Here is a 12,129-nt window from a genome sequence, read left to right on the forward strand (position 1 = left end):
GTGGGTGTTATTAACACCAACAGTTTTTGGCTTCACTTGCCTTGGTTTCTGTTTCTCACAACCAAGAGACAGCTTGGTGTCCGAAGTGGGATTGCGGGGCGGGGCCTTCCTGCCCAAGGGGCGTGATGGCGACAGGTAGAGGCTGGCAAATCTGTGGGCTACACCGAGATGCGCTTTGAGGATTCCTGCCCTGCGGCCCCTTAAGGCCGACACGTTGCCAGTGTTTGCAGAAGGCCGAGTAGCAGAAGGCGAGGTCTGTGTCAGACGCAGGTGCACGACCACTGGTCAGGGAGCCTCTCCCGCGCCAGCAGCCAGGACCCCGGCAGCTCCGTGACCAGCCCACCAGATCCCCTCCTCCAGCTCACAGGGCACCGCACGGTTCAGGGACCCCAGTGGATCCCATCCCCTCTGCCCTCTGCAGTACCTTCTGGGCGCCCACCCAGAGAAACAGAGGGCTGCTCTACAGCCCTGGAAGAGCCCACCCAGTTCCACGTCCCCAGACTCTTCCTCCCGCCCCAGGCCTGGAGCAGAGCTGGAGGCCGCTGCCGTTGCCACCGAGCTGCCAAGCTTAGCGGGAGTCCGGGCAGCACTGTCCTCCAGCAAGATGGCACAGGAGGTAAGAGTGTGGACTCTAGGGAGGGTTCTGTCCACCAGGGGACACATGGCAACATCGGGAATAGTTGTCACGTAGGGCTGGGGGCGCTATGGGCATCTAGTTGGGCGGCGGGCAGAGATGCTGCTGATGCCCTACAGGGCACAGGTCGGCCCCTGCCCCAGAGCCATTCAGCCCCACCGATCAGCGCTGTGGTGGCGGGACCCTGCTCGGGACAGACAGCCGGGTGCAGTCAGGCCCTACTGCCAAGCCCAGTGGCCATGCTGGGCCTGGTCGCCTTCACGCAGGGGCAGACAGGGCCTGTGAGGGAGGCGGGTGGCATGGTTTGCTGCTGCTCGCCTGTCCTCACGGCTGTGTGGTAGGCGGACTCCCAGGTGCTCCTGTGTGACATGGGGCTGGGTGACCCTGGGGCTCCTGGAGGTCTGGACTTGTCCTTCATGCTGCAGCAGCAGAGGAGTGGCTGGTCAGTGCACGGTCATGCTGCCTACATGGCTGGCGGGCACGGTGGGCACGGCTGGGAACTTTGCCCTCTGTGGAAGAGGCTGGCCCAAATTCTCCAGCCCATCACCTCCAGGGCTGCGTCATAGCACCCCATCCGCCTCTTACCAAGCAAGGGCGGGAGGAAGGTTCATTCTCTAGATGCCAGCTGACCCCACAAGGTCTGTGGAGTATGACAGCAGACCTGCAGGGGCAGGCAGGGCGGTGCCTCCCTGTGCCCCCTCCCTGGGGACCTTCCCCACCTCCAGCCCGGCCCACGATGCCTACTGAGTCTGGAGGCAGAGCCCTGACCCTGCATGGGGGTCTGTCCTCTTCATCCGGGGCAGAAGGTGGCATCGAGCGTCATCCACACCCGGCAGAGCCCAGAAGAGTGTGTTGGGGACAAGAGCTGGTCCCATTCGCCCCATATCCCGGCCCCACCCGCCTGGACGGAGACGCGTCGGGTGTTTTTACTGAAGGAATTTATTGTTCTTGAACTAAGGGTGCTCACAGTTATTTGACAGGGGTACACTGGGTGGGGCTTGTTCGTTTCCGTGACGTCTGCGTGTGTCCCGAGTACAAAAGAGGAAGGCTGACAAGAGGTATTGCTTTCGGTGTCTTCTGTCTCTGGAGAAGCCCCTCCCGCTTGTACCGCGTGGCTTATGCTGCTGTGGGTGTGTGTCTGTGTACTGAGTCCCAGCCTGTGGTGGGGGTCGGCGTAACAGAAGCATTAAAAGCGATCCACAAGGGGGGAGGCAGGGTGGGGAGGGAGGCGGAGGAGACACCAAAAGCAAAGTGGACTCGATACCGCAAAGGCATGCAATTGGAACCTGCCGGCGGGGCCCCCGTCACCCGGCGCCTCCCGAGGGCAGCCCGGCCCCCCCGGGCGCTCGCAACACACGGGGTCGGCGCCAGCCTGGAGGGACCGGACCCACCAACACAAAGCAGCAGAAGCTGGGGACAGGACGAAGCGAGGCGGCCGCATCCCACCACCTCGCTGTGTACAGAGAACACACACTGCGGATAGTGCCGCTAACTTTCTTTTACTTTTTCCTTTTTTTTTTTTTAACTTTTTGTCATTTTAGTAAAAAAACCCTGCGGTGCCTCTGCTGTCCTGTGTGTGGGAGCCAGCTCAGGGCCTTCCTGCTACCCGCACTCTCAGCCACAAAACCCAGATGGTCCCCAGCCTGTGCCGGGCCGCGCGCCCCTGGGCGGTGCCATCCCGCTCCCCGACGGCGCCCCCGGCCCCCGTGGGGCTGGAGTCGTTTCTGCGCAGGGACGGGACCGAACATGGGACAGAGCGAACCGCGCCGTTCCTTAAATATATATGTGCATGTATATAGAAAGACCCGAACACAAAACCTGGCCCTGCCCCAGCGGCTCCCCCCACCCCCACACCCTTTTCCAAAAACAACCAAGAAAAAAAAGTTTATAAAAATATCTTGCAGGAATTCTTTAAAGTTTACAGTAGCTCGCGGGCGCTGCCCCCGCCGGCCTGCCCCCGCCGCCGCCCCCCGGGCTCTCTGCCGGCTCCAGCCTCCGGGCGCCGCGGCCCCCACCCGGCCCTAGACACGCAGACAGACCGACGGCCGCTGCCCCTTCCCTGAACGGAGGAGTAAGGGACTCAATAAGTTAACGCAGCAAATAAATAATACTGGTCTCGGCCGGCCCTGGCGCAGGCAGGTGGCTCCGGGGCCTCCAGGGTCCGTGTCCACTCGGGCCGGGAAGGGTCGCCAAGCGCGAACGCACGCGGCAGCCCCAGGCGAGCGGGGGGCGGGGGCGGCGGACGCGAGCGAGCGGCGGGAGGGGCGGCGGCGGGGCGGGGGGGGGGTGTGGGGCGGACGCGGGCGGACTGGCCGACCGACGCTGCCCTGCCCCGGACGCCGGCCTGGGCCTGCCGCGCGGCGGAGGGGGCGGGGGTGGGTCCCCGCGGGTCCGGAGCCGAGCCCGGGCGGAGCCGCCACGCCGGCCGGCGCGCGGAGGGGGCGGGGCCTCGCCGCGGGGGCGGGGCCGGCGCGCGGAGGGGCGGGGCCTCGCCGCGGGGGCGGGGCCGCGGGGCGGGGCGGCGGCGGCAGCAGGAGACGAGGGAGGGCGGGTCCGCGGCAGCTGCCTTCGGTCAGCCGGTGTCCGGCGCGGAGCCCCGAGGACGGCCTCGTGGAGGTGACATGTTAAGTTTTCGGGACAGTTCCTGGTATCAGAGCGGAAACAGTGGCCGCGTCAGAGACAGGCAGAGACAGAGACAGCGGGAGAGAGAAAGCGCGGGCGCGGCGGCGCGGGCGGTGGCCCCCGTGCCCCCTTTCCTCTCCACCCCGGGCGGCCGGCGGGGGCAGCGGCTACGGGGCTAAGGCTGCTCGCGGCGGGCGGCGGGCGGCGCCGTCCGGGCCGGGTCCGGGGCCGGCGGGCACGCGGCGTCCCCTCCAGGGCCCGGGCCGGCGGCCGCGGCGTCACCGAGGGGGCCGTGGGCACTCGGCTTGGCGGCCGTGCTGGGGGCCGGGGCCGCCTGCCCGTTCTTCTCGTCTGAAAAAAGTTGTTTAATTACGTCAAAGAAGCTACTCAATGGGCTGCCTGGGTGCACAGAACAGAAGGAGAGAAACAGAAGAGGGGGGAGGGGAGAGAGAACACACGCGTGAACCCGCGGTCGCCGCCGGGGCCGGGCCCACGAGCGAGGCGCGGCCGGCCGGGCGGGCGGGCGGGCGGGCGGCGGGCGGGGCGGGCGCGCGGAAGGATCCCCTCCTCCCTCCCCGGGCCGGGCCCCTCCCCTCCCCCACCCCGGGCAGGCCGGGCCGGCCGGTCCCTCGGCGGACCCCGCGGCGGAGGAACCACCGCGCCCACACGCCGCAGGGCTGAGCAGGAGCCTGGGCCCCCAGGCCGGCTCCGTGCGTGCGGCCGGGGAGCCGTCCCTGGGCTGGGGAGACTGCAGCCAGCGCGCCCGCCACACTCCTCCCCGGAGGCTTGGAGCCCGGCCCCTGGCCAGCCCAGGCAGCACCGCATGGACACAGAGGTCAGCAGCAGACAGACAGATGGACGGATGGGTGGACAGGCGTGGAGGGTTTGGGTGTGGGAGGGCCGGGGGCAGGCAGCCAGAGTGGGAGCCCTGACCCCAGAGGGACTGTCCTAAGCGCAAGAGGAAGAGGGCAGACATGGTCTGACCACCCCCACCTGGGTGGGCCTGTTCTCGCTGTCCTGTGGCCTCCGCTCTGCTTGTCAGACCTGACTCCCGTGGCCCCAGCGGCGGTGCGCTCGCACCGCACGCCGTCACCTCCCTCCAGGGCACAGAGAGCTTTACACCAGCCTCCTGCTCAGGAGCTGCAGTCCACCCAGACCCCAGGCCGGAGCCCACACGCAGGACCCTTGCCAGCTCTGGAGCATGAGGACCCTTTACTGCTCTGAGCCTTGGGGTCCCTTCCTGGCCTGCCTGGATCCTAGGGCCGGGCCTGTGGCTGCCCTAGGGCGGTGGGTGATGGAGGCTGCTCCTGGCAGACGTGGGGGACTGGGTGGGCACGAGTGTGCACATCTGGACCCCGCGTATACACAGGAACCCCAGGATGGCCCTAAGGGTGGTGGGGGCAGCACCCTGCCAGGAGCAGGCTGCAGGTGGGGGTGACAGGCTGGGGGGGTCCCAGGTGAGCGTGTGGGGGGTTCTTACCACATTTGGAAAGCCTCCCCGTCATCATTTCCATACAGTTAGTGGTGTCTGGAGCACAGAATGGAGAAAGGAGGGAGGGAGACATGTGAAAAAGTCTTCCCGCCTGGACTCCTGGCCAGGCGCTGCCCTCAGCCTCTGGCCAGGCCCCCAGGGAGGGGCGGGGCCCGGCGTGGGGCGGGGGGCCATAGCCCAGTAGGGGGTTTGCTGGGGCCGGCCCACCAGAGGGAGGGGCAACACCAGGAGGGGTGGAGCCCAGAGCAGGGCGGGGGCGGGTGGGGGGCCCACAAAGAGCGGACCCGGGGGGCGGGGTGGGGCTGGGGGTGGAGCCTGGGGTGCGGCCCGCCCAGAATGTGGGCAGAGTGGGGGCCTTCTCCGGGCAGAGGAAAGTCCTCCTGCCACCAGAGCCAGAACACAGGCCTTGCCCTGCCCCTCGGGTGCCCTGGGCCTGCCTCGTCCTCCATTCCCTCTGTCCTCCCCTGGGCCCCAGACATAGGTTCTGGTGCTGAGAAGCCCAGGCTCTGGCTGTGGTCTACTCTGGCCATCTGTGTGTCCTCCCTCTGCCACTGTGTGGCTCAGGCAGCTGGGCGGCTCCCACCTGCCCTCAGCTCCTGTCGGCTCGCCCTTCTCTGACCCTCTCCCACCTTCTGCTGGGTCTGGGAGTGTTTGTGCTGGCGGGGGACTAGGCTGGGGGCTCCTCCCTCAAGGCTCTCACAGGGGCCCCCGCTGAGTGGAAGGTGACCTCTCCGCCTCCTGTCCCTGTTGGAGCAGCCACCAGGTGTTTTGCCCTGGTAGCTGAGCAGCCCGGCCCCCACTTCTGCCCCCTGCTCACAGCGGCTCTAGGACTGAGCTCGCCAGACGAGAGCACCCAGAGCAGATGGGGTGGGGGGAGGAGGGTGCTGGGAAAGGCCAGAGTCCAAGGAGACCCTCAGGAGGCCTGGGGAGGGCGCCTGGGCATGGGCTGGAGTCCCGGATTAGGCTTCCCAGGTCTAAGGCCCCTGAAGGAGGGCAGGGGAGACGGGCTTGGGGCCTAGATTGGGTACCCAGGAGTTTGCAGGGACAGGGCTAACAGAGGCCCCTGCTTTGGCATGGGGTTAGGACTTCACTTAGGACTTCACCGTTAGCTCCTTCACTGCTGCACCTGGGACTTGGCACGAGGGACGCCTGCTAACGGGCAGAATGACCCCTCCTAGGTTACTGTCCATGGCCCAGCCAGGGGCAGAGAGACTGTGGCCCCCAGACAGTGGCTGCAGGCTCAGGCATCCGCTGGGCAGCGCCACAGGCCCTGGCCTTTGCTCACCTCACCGGACAAGCTCTGTCCTTCCCTGGCCTCAGTTTCCCTCTGTCACCCCTACTCTGCTCTGAGATGGGGGCCTTCAAAGTTCAGGGAGCCACCCCCGCCCCACGGCCTACCTCCAATGCCAACCTGGCTCCCGGGGCCAGGCTGCTGGGCCACCCCTGCCCTGACCTGCCCATGGGTGACGAGGCACATGTTGGGAGAGAAAAGGGTAACACACACAATGAAATGAGGATGGCGGGGGTGAGGGGACAGGTGGGGCCAGGCTGGAGGAGGGGCCCACTGAGGCTCCAGCCAGGTGCCGGGGATGCTCAGAGACAAGGCTCGGGCTGGATGGGGTGACCCTGACACGGGCCCCAGACCCTGACCCTGACACGGGCCTCCTGGCAAGCCGTGCCATCCCAACATTCTGACAGCAACCACAGCCTTGCTAAGGGACGGTGACACGTGCACATGCCCGGCCTGCCCAAGCTCGGGCTCACCCACCCCCACCCACAGTGGGCACACAGCCCACTCCCCACCAGATGCTGAGCGGTGTGGGCTTTCTCAGGCCCTCGGACCCCCAGCACGTCCAGGCCTGGGCCGACCCTTTCCCTGTGTGACCCCCTGTAGGCCCAGCTGGGGAGCCCCTCCTTTGGGAACTCATGGCCGGACAATCACAGGCCTGTCGCTGGGAAGGCGGGCAGCAGGCGGCCCCACCGTGTGTCAGCCAGCGTGGGCGCTGGGCCCACAGCCTCGCAGGGTACCACCGGGGGAGCCCCGAGGGTGGCAGGCTCCCGGGCAGGACCTTGGCCACTGCTCTCCTGGAGCCTTCCCTCACTGGCCTGGGACCAGGCTGCTTATGTCTGGCCGCTCAGCCTAGGTGCTGGGCCCTACGCGGCCTGTCCAGGCCCGGGAGCGGCCGCTGGATGTGTGAGCGGGCACGGGGTGCCCTTCTGGGGGTCAGTCTGGCTCTCGCCAGAGGACCTGCCCGCAGCCCCCTCCCTGCCCCTATGGCGAGGCCAGACACCTTACCTGCCAGCGTCAGAGGCTACTCTCGTAGCTGGTGGCCACCTTCTGGCCCTTAAGCCCAGCACCCCAGCTTAGTCCTGGCGCTGGCGGGGGGGGTTCTACAGTGGACAAGAGGCGCCTTTCAGTGTGGTGTGCTGGGCCCTACCTCCCTGGGTATGCAGAGATGGGCCGGTCCACTGCGCCGGGGAGGGCCCTGCCCCCTGGGGGGGCCACGTCAGAGGGGCCACACCCCTGCTCACCAGCCCGCAGGGCGCCTGAGCTGAGCCCCAGCTCACCTGACAAGTGCTGGGCAGAGGGCTGGTCGTGTGTGCTCAGTAACTGGGTCTGAATGGTCTCCACGACCCTCTTGAAGCGGCGGCTGGGGCCTGGGGGAAACGGGGCGTCACGGCCAGGACAGGGCTGGTGCCCGGAGCCCGTGCCCTGGCCCGCGGCTCACCTGACAGGAGCGTGAACGTGACGGAGTAGATGCCATTCTCCTTGTGCGCCGCCCCGCCCTCCGTGTAGGTGATGTCCACTTGGAATTTGACCGGCTTCTGGAACACCGCCGGGCCGCCCGTCGCCTTATACTCCGCCCGGAAGCTCGTCTGGGAGATGACGCTGTGGCTGAGGCTGGGGATCTGCGGGCGGGAGGGCGGCGTGGGTGTGTGGGGGTGCGGGGTGCGGGCGGCGTGGGTGTGGGAGGGAGGGTGGCGTGGGTGTGCACGGGGTGCAGGAGTGCGGGCGGGAGGGCGGCGTGGGAGTGCGGGGCACCCGCCCACACCGCTGCATCCCCGCAGACTGGGCCGGGACCTCTGCCTTTCGGCTTGCGTGCAGGCTGGGGACGTGGGAGCAGAGTGGAAGAGGAGAGGGCTGGGGGAGACAGGGTCAAGGAGGCCCCACGAAGCAGCAGCCAGGACCAGGGTGACGGCCTCCGAGGCGGGGACCCCACGGCCATTGCCAAGGGTGGCACCTGCTACTCTGTGGGCTCGGGAAAGGGGCCGCTCCCAGGATGGGCAGAGAGGCCCCTGAGCACTTGGCGTACGAGCAGCCGGGGGAAATGCCCTTGAAACCAAGTCAGGAGGCCGTCTGGCCCTGGAGGGGTCACCCCAGGCCAGGGCTCTGCAGCCCAGGAGTGCTGTGCTGGCCTCGCAGTTGGAAGGCCCAGTCCATGCCGGGAGGCTGAACCAGGGAGGGTTTCGCAGGAGCGGATGGAGAGGGAGGCCCAGACCAGGGGCCCTATGGAGGCGAGCAGGCCACCACGGCAGGTGGGCCCCCGGCCCTTGGGAAACCTGGGCTGAGGCCACGCCAGTCTGAAGAAACCCGTGACAGGTCCCAGCCCTGAATGGGGCGGTAGGGGGGCGTTCTGATCCCGGGGGGACCCCACCCCGGGCCAGGCCCCCTGCAGGACGCTGGGAGCAGACCTTCAGGGCTTTCTGTTCCTTGCGCTCAGGATCTCACAGACGCGAATGGAGCACCCCCAGGGCCTGAGCACAGCCTGGCCTCAGGGAGCCAGAGGGGCTCTAGGAGGCGGCAGCCGGTGGGGGGTGGGGGATGGGGAGCGTGCATGGGAGCTGGAGACAGGCCCCTGGGACAGACTTGGCAGAGGTCCCTGTGTCCAGGCCCCAGGTCCCCGCCGCCGTGAGTAGGCTGTGCTTTACTCCGTCTCAGTGAGTTGTCCCCACCCCACCCCCACGCTTGTCCCCATCCCTGGTGCTCCCACAGCCAGGGCTGCTCATGATGACAGCCGGCCTCCCTCCCCAGCCCAAGGCCCGTGCAGCGACCGTCTGGCTCCAGCCAGTGTCCATGTGGGACGCGTGTCCCCAGCCGGGCAGGAGGCTCACCGATAGGAAGGCGTGAACGATGTCTGCTTTGATGGAGCTCAGGGCTTTGTCCTTTATGACTACAAAGATCTGCTCCTCCTTCTCCAGGTTGATAAAGTTCCCGAACCAGGACTTCTTGGCGAGCCTGGGGGAGGGGGAGGGGGCAGAGGGCGGCTCCCGTCAGGGTGTGCTGTCAGCCAAGCCTCCTGGGCAGGGCCAGCTTACTGCCCCAACTCCTGCCCTGGCCCCCGCCTCCTCCCGCCCTGACCCTACAGCCCTAATGCTAATCCCACGGTCTCGGCCTGGCCCCGTACCCCCAGGCCTGCCTGGGCCTGGGCAGTGCCCACCAGAACCCACCAGAAAGGACAGCAGAGCACACCCTGACACCCAGTCTCGCTCCTCTCTGTTTCAGCCACCAAGTTTTGGGGCAATTTGCAGCAGTCCTGCAGCCACCCGGAGGAATGTGCCCCCTGGCCCTGGGGTTGTACTGGGGGGTGGGGGGAATGCGGAAGGCCAGGGTACGGGGTCGGGGCTGGTGGGGGAGCTCTGCACCCATAAGGACAAGTGGACAGGAGAGACCCTGCATGGACAGTGGGGCCTGAGGGCTCGGGATGCTCCATGCCCCTCCCATCTGGTGGGACAGCCTCGGCTCCCCCTGGCCACCCCGTCCTCGAGGACCAGGGGCTATTCAGCTGCCTGCTGCCCAGCCCAGGTCAGTCTGGGACACAAAGGCTGTTCCAAAGCCCAGTGCTGTGCTGGGCGGGTCAGTGGTATACCCTCCTGCACGCAGCCCCTCCCTCACTGGTGCTCAGGGCTTCCCTTCCTGTCCTGTCTTCTGTCCGGCCTTGTTACTCTGTCCAGCATCTGCATCTGACCAGCACTGTCTGCAACCCCTCACTGCTGTGCACACTAGCATGGGTGCCCTCAGCTGGCCCCGTGATCCTGCACACCCCTCCCTGAGGCGGGGACAGGCCAGGACTTTCTTCTAAGCAGAATGAGTGACAGATGTCACCTCCAAGAACATGGCACTCGAGGCCACGTCTCCTGCTTGCTAGCTGGTCTCCACTGCATCGTGATGGAGAGGCCCTTGGTCCAGAAGCCAACAGGCCCTGAATCCCACCGACGACTACAGGAGCTTGGCCACAGGTCCTGGCCCAGCTGAGCCTGGAGGTGACCACAGCCCACGGACTCCATAAGGTGGAGGGCCCTACTGGGCCGGCCCAGGGCCTGACCCACAGAACCCAAGATGTGGAGTGTGTGGTGTCAGAGCTGCTGAGCCCAGTGCCATCTGCCAGGTGGCAGTGCCAACATGTCCTGACGGCCATCTCACGGCTCCGCCGATGGACACGCCCATTCGGCCCACACGGCCCAGCATCTTGCCCCGGCGTGGGCATCAGCGCTGGCAGGGGGAACCGTAAGGGCAGATTCTCCGGCACCTCTTGGTGGCTTTCCCAAGCACGTGATTTCCCTTTCCGTGCCCGGTTCCACAGCCAGCCTCTACTCGGCCCAGGGATCCCGGCCCAGCAACAGCGCAGAGGGGATGACGGGGACGACGGGCAGGCATGTCCTGCCGGACCTCCTGGTCACCGGCCACTTCTGCCTCCTTCCCCACATCCTGCCGTCCTGCCCACTGTCCGCTCTGGGTCCAGCTGCTCCCCGCCGTGCCCCAGCACCTGCAGCCCAGCAAGTACGCAGAAGGGCAGTTCTGGGACCCGCATACAGGGTTTCTGCTTCTCCTCCCTTGACAAAGAACAGCACCAAAAACACAACTTATTTGCAGTGTGGGAGCTGGCAGTTTGGCACCTGGCATAATAGGCAGTCCCGTGCCCGGAAGAAGCCTGAAGGAGCCGGAGAGGCGGTGCCAACCAACTTCAGTGCGGGCCGGGCCATCCAGGCAGCCGCTGGGCCTCTCCGAGTAAAGCAGACCACTCTCCCTGGTGTGGTGGGCCTCGCCCAAGCAGGTGAAGGCCTCCGGAGCACAGGCTGCAGCTTCCCCAAGTTCCAGTCAACGCCACAGCGTGAATTCCCCACCTGCACATGTCACACTCAGGGCTGTGACGTCACCCGAACCGGAACCTGCACCCGCTGAATCTGCGGTCTCAGACCTGCACACTCATGCACACACGCTGTCCCGGGAGCTTCCCTGCGGACCCCGACACACCGCGGGCGAGCGCGTCCTCCATAGGAGGCGGTGCCGAGGCATTAGCTGCACAGGCCTCTGGGGCCACCGCGAACCTGCTCCGTCCCATCGGCCACACCTGCCACGCGGTGGGTGCTGGCCAGGACCCCCGGGGGTGGGGGCAGCGAGGCCTCCAGAGGGACTGGAGGATGGGAAGGAGGGGAGGCTGTGGGCACCGACTTGGCGTCAGGTGCGTGGGGTCTAAGCAGCCCGAACGCCCAACAATCCCGTTACAAGGGTGTCTGCGAGCGCCGTGACAACAGCAGGACGTTCCGGCCGAGGGGCACCAACGGTGGGATGGGATCCCTAACCCCGACACGTTGCAGCCCAGGAGTCAGCCCGCCTCACGCAGAGCAAGCCACGTGGTGGCACTTCCGTTTGGCGACGAGACTGCGGACTCTGTGGAGGCTGCCTGTGCCCTCGCCGGCCCTGCCCCGCATCCACAGCGCGGTTCCTGTGTGCGTCGTCTTGCCGGGGCTGCAGGACCAAGGCCGCTGCCGGGGCGGGGAGAGCGGGCAGGGCCACTCCAGCAAGTCCTCCCTGTCCAGACTGGCCGCGGGCTGGCTGTGGCTCTGCTCGCCCACCGCCTCCCACGGGCGGCTCCTTCCTCTTGGCGAAGGTCCGCGGAGGGCCTGGTCTGCTCCTGGCCTTGAACGACGCCACCCTCCCCCGGACGCGAGCTCCCGCCAGGCCAGTGCACGGCTCTTCCTCATCCTCTTCGGCCGGCGCCAAGTTTTCACCTTGAGACGCTCCGTCCCCGTGAGCCCCCAAGTTTCTGGCCACATTCCACCTCCGTTCTGCCCAGCACAGGCCTCCTTGGAGGCTGCCCCGCTGCAAACCCCACAGGCTGGTCCTCCTCGGGCTCCCCGTACTGGGGCTGAGCCCGTGCCCAGAGCAGGGTGAGCACCTCTGCCATGAGGCTCAGGTTCTGGTCCACACGGCTCCCCCGGCGTGCCAGCCAGAGCCTCCAGCGGGCAAGCCCCAGCCCTGCCGAGGCATGGCTGTGCCGTCCCTTGCCTCCTGCCAGCCCCAGGCTGTGGCTTCTGAGCAGGGCCAGGAGGGGCCAGCCAGCTCCCTCTGCACTGTGAGTCCTGCTCCCTAACCTGGCAT

General features: G+C 67.1%; 1 protein-coding gene across 15 annotated transcripts in view; it reads right to left on the reverse strand.

Moving 5' to 3' along the window:
* Positions 1-3,134: 3,134 nt before the first annotated feature.
* Positions 3,135-12,129, reverse strand: part of BRSK2 (BR serine/threonine kinase 2) — a 58,895-nt gene continuing 49,900 nt past the window's right edge. For 4 of the 15 annotated variants that reach the window (XM_032879797.1, XM_032879793.1, XM_032879806.1 and 1 more), the window contains 5 exons: positions 8,862-8,985; positions 7,478-7,658; positions 7,317-7,406; positions 4,737-4,784; positions 3,135-3,655 (listed from right to left, as the gene is read on the reverse strand). In XM_032879797.1, the coding sequence (XP_032735688.1) occupies positions 3,432-3,655; positions 4,737-4,784; positions 7,317-7,406; positions 7,478-7,658; positions 8,862-8,985 (667 nt within the window). In that variant the 3' untranslated portion in view covers positions 3,135-3,431. Of the gene's footprint in view, positions 3,656-4,736; positions 4,785-7,044; positions 7,140-7,316; positions 7,407-7,477; positions 7,659-8,861; positions 8,986-12,129 lie in introns of all 15 variants that reach the window. The other 11 variants (XR_004385217.1, XR_004385214.1, XM_032879798.1 and 8 more) reach the window with 9 other exon arrangements.

The sequence above is a fragment of the Lontra canadensis genome, unplaced genomic scaffold (genome assembly GCF_010015895.1).
Source record: "Lontra canadensis isolate GAN:19392208 unplaced genomic scaffold, GSC_riverotter_1.0 scaffold66, whole genome shotgun sequence".
Classification (NCBI taxonomy): Eukaryota; Metazoa; Chordata; class Mammalia; order Carnivora; family Mustelidae; genus Lontra; species Lontra canadensis.